Source organism: Zalophus californianus, chromosome 2, assembly GCF_009762305.2.
Source record: "Zalophus californianus isolate mZalCal1 chromosome 2, mZalCal1.pri.v2, whole genome shotgun sequence".
NCBI lineage: Eukaryota > Metazoa > Chordata > Mammalia > Carnivora > Otariidae > Zalophus > Zalophus californianus.
Genome location: NC_045596.1, coordinates 188,533,566 through 188,538,860, shown reverse-complemented (window position 1 = coordinate 188,538,860; position 5,295 = coordinate 188,533,566). Strand labels below are relative to the sequence as shown.

General features: G+C 46.9%; 1 protein-coding gene across 2 annotated transcripts; it reads left to right on the top strand.

Moving 5' to 3' along the window:
• The first annotated feature begins 1,306 nt into the window (after window positions 1-1,306).
• On the top strand, window positions 1,307-5,086 carry LOC113925722 (CDKN2A interacting protein). 2 transcript variants are annotated; one of them, XM_027600315.2, is made up of 3 exons: window positions 1,307-1,950; window positions 2,402-2,501; window positions 2,962-3,098. In XM_027600315.2, exons 1-3 carry the CDS (start codon window positions 1,679-1,681, stop codon window positions 2,968-2,970), a joined length of 381 nt encoding a protein of 126 aa, XP_027456116.1. In that variant the 5' UTR covers window positions 1,307-1,678; the 3' UTR covers window positions 2,971-3,098. The 2 variants fall into 2 exon arrangements, with proteins under 2 accessions (XP_027456116.1, XP_027456115.2); XM_027600314.2 differs by having other exon boundaries at window positions 1,322-1,950; window positions 2,402-2,532; window positions 2,962-5,086.
• The last annotated feature ends 209 nt before the right edge of the window (window positions 5,087-5,295 follow it).

The window sequence follows — 5,295 nt, the reverse complement described above, 5'->3', positions numbered from 1 at the left end:
AAGTGAGAAAATTCTTGGCTTAAAATGCACACAGATTCTTTTACTTGCCATCTTCCCCCATGCCAGAGAATTCATGAAAGCAAAACCCGTAACATTTCTTGTCTTTTAAATTGCCAGATTTCTGCGGCCTTTCACCCCTCTCAAGTTTCAGAAATTTTCAGTGAAAAGGAGGAAAGAACAAAATTAGAAGCAAAATCCTAAGCTTCAAAACTCCTTTGTGCCTGTTTTTACGAAGTTTCACTTGGTATAACAGGAAAGTGGGCAGTATTATTTTCATGTAACAGTTGGACGTTCATTATTCCAGCATGTATATAAATTACGTTTAAAAAAATCTTATCCAATTTACTTTTTTGGCTTGCTTATTCTGATTCAAGCGTTTTTGAATTAAAGTCCACAAACATGTAATGGAAGGAAAATTTCTTTTTTACTTCGTAATTTATCATTATTGCACAGCACTTATTTAACTTACTAAAATGTATTGATCTTGAAAACACAAATACCTGATATTGGAAGCGTAACGATAAGCAAGCCGGCGCTCCTAACTGTGGACATTATAAAGTAGAAAAAAAAAAAAAAAAGGCAAGAAAAAAAAGCTCTAAGGGGGCAAGGTTTGGGGCACTTTTCCATGCTGCCTCCTGGCTATTTGTCCAGTTGGGGGTTACTGTTTGTTACTCTCCGGGAACACTACGATCGTCCCCGGCGCAGTTGTTTTTGACCAAAATCCCAGGCGAGAGGAAGCCGGGATCGCCTGGGTTGCGCGCGGGGAACCAGACCCAATCCTGGGGGGCAAGGGCGAGTTTCAAAGACGACTCCACGGGCCGCGGCGAACTGGATTAATCGTCTGACCTTACTATCATCATCATTACTATTTAACATGTTAACCCTTTAACATTCCTAAAAGCCCCGCGTCTGGGACGGCCTCTGAAGGCTCCGCTCGTCCACATTCAAAACAGCGCGGAAAGCTGTTCCCTGACAGGACCAAAAGATGGAGGCGAGCTTTTGTTTATTTCGGCCCCCGCTCAAAACAAGCGTCTGCGGGCCAGAGCGCGCACACCTCGCCTTCGACCCGCGCCTTGGGGTCCGCGAGGACGCGGCGGCACGCGGGCACTTGGCCCGCCCCGGCCCGGCTGCCCTCCGCCGGCCCGGCCTTCCGGGCCTCCACGCCCCGCGCCGCGGCGGGCCCGCGGAGGGAGGGAGGGAGGCGGCGGGAGCGCGCGCGGCGTCACAAAGCCGAGCCGGAACGTCGAGGTGGGCGCCGGAGACCGGGGCGCCCCGGGCGAACCCACTTGCAGCCCGCCCTCGCGGGCGGGGAGGCGCGAGCGCTCGCCGCCCCCCCCCCCCCGCTCCGCCCCCGCGGGCGCCCCCCCCGTCGCCGGGCCCGGCCGCGGCGTCGCGGCCGCCCGGGCGCCGCAAAGCGTCTTGGGAGAGCCGGCTCGCGCCGGAAGGACGCGCGGGCGCTCGGCGGCGGCGAGGTTATAAAAGGGAAGGAGCCGGCGGCGGGCGGAAGTGGGCGGTTCAGCTGCTCCGGGCGCTGTTGTTTGGCGTTTGGGCCTCCCGAGGGGCGTTCTGTGGAGGGCCGCCGGTGCAGGCCGCAGTGACAGGGCCGCTCGCACCCGCGCACCCCGCCTCTTTCCCGGTGCAGCGTCTGCTCGCGGCCTCCGCGACCTGCAGGCCCAACATGGCGCAGGAGGTGTCGGAGTACCTGAGCCAGAACCCGCGGGTGGCCGCCTGGGTGGAGGCGCTGCGCTGCGACGGCGAGACTGACAAACACTGGCGCCACCGCCGAGAGTTTCTGCTCCGCAACGCCGGGGACCTGGCCCCGGCTGGCGGCGATGCCGCCGCTAACGCGGAGGACGCTGCCGACGCCGAGAGCGGGACCCGCAGTCGGCAGCTGCAGCAGCTCGTCTCCTTCTCCATGGCTTGGGCGAACCACGTCTTCCTCGGGTGCCGGTGAGTGAGGAAGCGTCCCTGACCAGCTCTCCGCGTTTTGTCTTCCGCCCCCGGACTGGGGCCCGGAGCCTCCGCGGGGAGGGGGAAGTTGTGAAGCGCGGGAATCTGCGGGACTGGCTGCCCTCTAAGGGTGAGAAGGGCGTCTCTGCCAAAAGCCGACATGATTAACAGCCTACTCCGGTTGGGCGGGGGGGAGGGGGGGGCGGCTGGTGGGGTTGTTGGTTGACAACGCGCTCGTGGTGGACGCCGAATCTAAGGATTGGTGAGGAAGGACCCCGCCTCCCAGGCCCTGGAGCATTTGTTTCTGGGGTTCCAGGAAACAGAAAGTTCCTGGCGGTTGGTAGACTTTCTTGATTACAACCAGGAAATGCAGTTCCTGTGGCCTGTTTTTGCACACCCGAAATAGGAGCTTAGAAAAAACACTTTTTAAAAGTGTCTTTTTCTTTTTCAGGTACCCACAAAAAGTTATGGATAAAATACTTAGTATGGCTGAAGGCATCAAAGTGACAGATGCTCCAATCCATACAACAAGAGACGAACTGGTTGCCAAGGTGAAGAAAAGAGGGATATCGAGTAGCAATGGTTAGCAGATCATAGATGTGAACATACATAGGAGTTTAGAACATAAGTTTGATATCATTAGGAATTGCTGTTACTAATTTTTTAACAAGCCAGAATTTTTACAATGTTATTAATCAAGTTGGAATGTTAAATCTAAATTATGTGTCTGTGTGTTTTAGGCCCTGATTTTGATAGTTTCCTTTGACTGCTTTAGATTTTCAAGTGTCAAATGTTGTCTATGCTGTTGATCTTTTTAATATTAGAAATTAAATGATGTCATTCAACACTGTTTTAAGAAATTAATGAAGTTATTCCACACTTTTTAAAGAAATTACTAGCCCTGAAATATTTTTGCCTTGTGTCTTTATTTTAACAAGTATCTGTCTTGTAAATTTTCAGCTGATATGTATGAGCTAGACTTAGTCACATGTCTGTTTTCCTTCTTTTTAGAAGGGGTAGAAGAGCCAGCGAAGAAACGAATCATCGAAGGAAAAAACAATTCTGCCATTGAGCAAGATCATGCAAAAATTTCTGCCAAAACAGAACGTGCGTCAGCTCAGCAGGAAAACAGCTCAGCATGTACAGGGCCAGCTACGAAATCAGAGAGTAGTGGGAACTCCACTCGAAGCTCTGGCACCTCAAGTCAGAATAGCTCTACAGGTGATGGAGATCGGTCTCTCTCCAGCCAAAGCAGCGGCATTTCCTCTCAGGTAACAGCGGCAGGGTCTGGAAAAGCTTCTGAATCAGAAGCTCCAGAGAAACATGGTTCAGCATCGATTGTTTCTTCGTTGTTGAAATCCAGTGTGAATAGTCATGTGACCCAATCTACTGATTCCAGACAGCAAAGTGGATCACCGAAAAAGAGTGCTTTGGAAGGCTCGTCAGTCTCAGCTTCTCAAAGCATCTCAGAGATTGAGGTGCCTTTGTTGGGCTCCTCCGGAAGCTCAGAAGGAGAGTTGCCACTGTTGTCTTCTAAACTTGGTTCAGAGACAGCGTCAGGTGGGTTAACTTCCAAAACTAGTTCAGAGGCAAGTGTTTCACCATCTCTTTCTAAAAATAGTTCCTCATCAGGCACATCCTTACTAACTCCCAAGAGCAGCACATCGACAGGTACATCGATGCTGACTTCCAAAAGCACTTCGCAGGTAGCTGCGTCACTGTTAGCGTCCAAGAGCAGCTCCCAAACCAGTGGATCTCTAGTTTCCAAAAGCACTTCCTTAGCCAGTGTGTCCCAGCTGGCTTCTAAGAGTAGTTCTCAGACTAGCACCTCACAGTTGCCTTCTAAAAGTACTTCACAGTCAAGTGAGAGTTCTGTCAGATTTTCTTGTTGCAAGTTAACCAATGAAGACGTGAAACAGAAACAACCTTTTTTCAACAGACTGTATAAGACGGTGGCATGGAAGTTGGTAGCTGTTGGTGGCTTTAGTCCCAGTGTGAATCATGGCGAGCTCCTAAATGCAGCTATTGAAGCTCTGAAGGCAACACTGGATGTGTTTTTTGTTCCGCTAAAAGAACTGGCAGATCTGCCTCAAAATAAAAGCTCTCAAGAAAGTATTGTTTGTGAATTGAGATGCAAGTCTGTGTATTTGGGCACTGGCTGTGGAAAAAGCAAAGAAAATGCAAAAGCTGTTGCATCAAGAGAAGCACTGAAGTTATTTCTCAAGAAGAAGGTAGTGGTAAAGATATGTAAAAGGAAATACAGAGGCAGTGAAATAGAAGATCTGGTACTCCTTGATGAAGAGTCAAGGCCTGTAAACTTACCGCCAGCATTAAAACATCCTCAAGAGTTACTATAATATGTCCAAAATACCACTGCATATCATGTCTGTATTTGAAGAGAAAAACTGGCATACTTTTGTATAATATAAAACACAGGCTTTCACAAATTTTGTATTGCTTTTTTCCAGTTTTGCAGAAAATTTACATTCTAGTTCTCTTCACACAGTAGAAGTTGTAAATAATTTATGAATGACAGTACATATTAAAAAGTATGCATTAACAGCATACCAGTATGCTGTTTTATTTGCTGAAGAAAATACTGTCTTCTATTTTTAATGATCCATTAGGTACGATGTGTAGTTCTGTAGAATCTTAAAACTTTTGTACTACTTTCAATTTGGTGAAAATGTATTAAATTGTCTACCATGCCTTTTTTTTTTTTTCCTAGCTGAATAAACCACATCAAAGAAAAGGGGACCATAGTATTTGAATGTCTGAAAGTCTGTGAAGCTTAAGGTTTTAAGAATGTTGCCCATAATGTTGAACATGTCTGTTAAGGAATAAAAGAAAAAATAGTTGCCTCAGACTATTTTTATGAGAAGTTGTAAGCATTTTTTAGATATAAAGCAGTATAAAGTACTTAAGGTTATTTTATTCTGAAGTTGTTTAAAATTCACCATGATTTTGACCGCTGCAGATTCTTTAAGTGGGTTAATTTATGTTTGAGGTAAAATAAAATTTACACTTTTTCTTAAAGACATAAATGTGGGTTTCTATATTAAGCATATTTTGTGACTACTATTAATAGATGGATTTGTTTAGATATTAAATGCTTTAAGCTATTTTACCTTTTCAAGAAGTCGTGTTTTTTTTCCCCCACCTCTAAGTCAGAACCAATTCCTGCAAATGGGCTTCCCACTACTGGTCATTATAAATTACAATCAGGTAATTTTTTCATAGCTGATAGACAACTTTTTATGGATAGAGAAGTTACAGTTTGCAAATCTAGAACTAGTTGAACTGGATGGTTTTTTAAATTTACAAATCTAGACGAATACTGGGAAC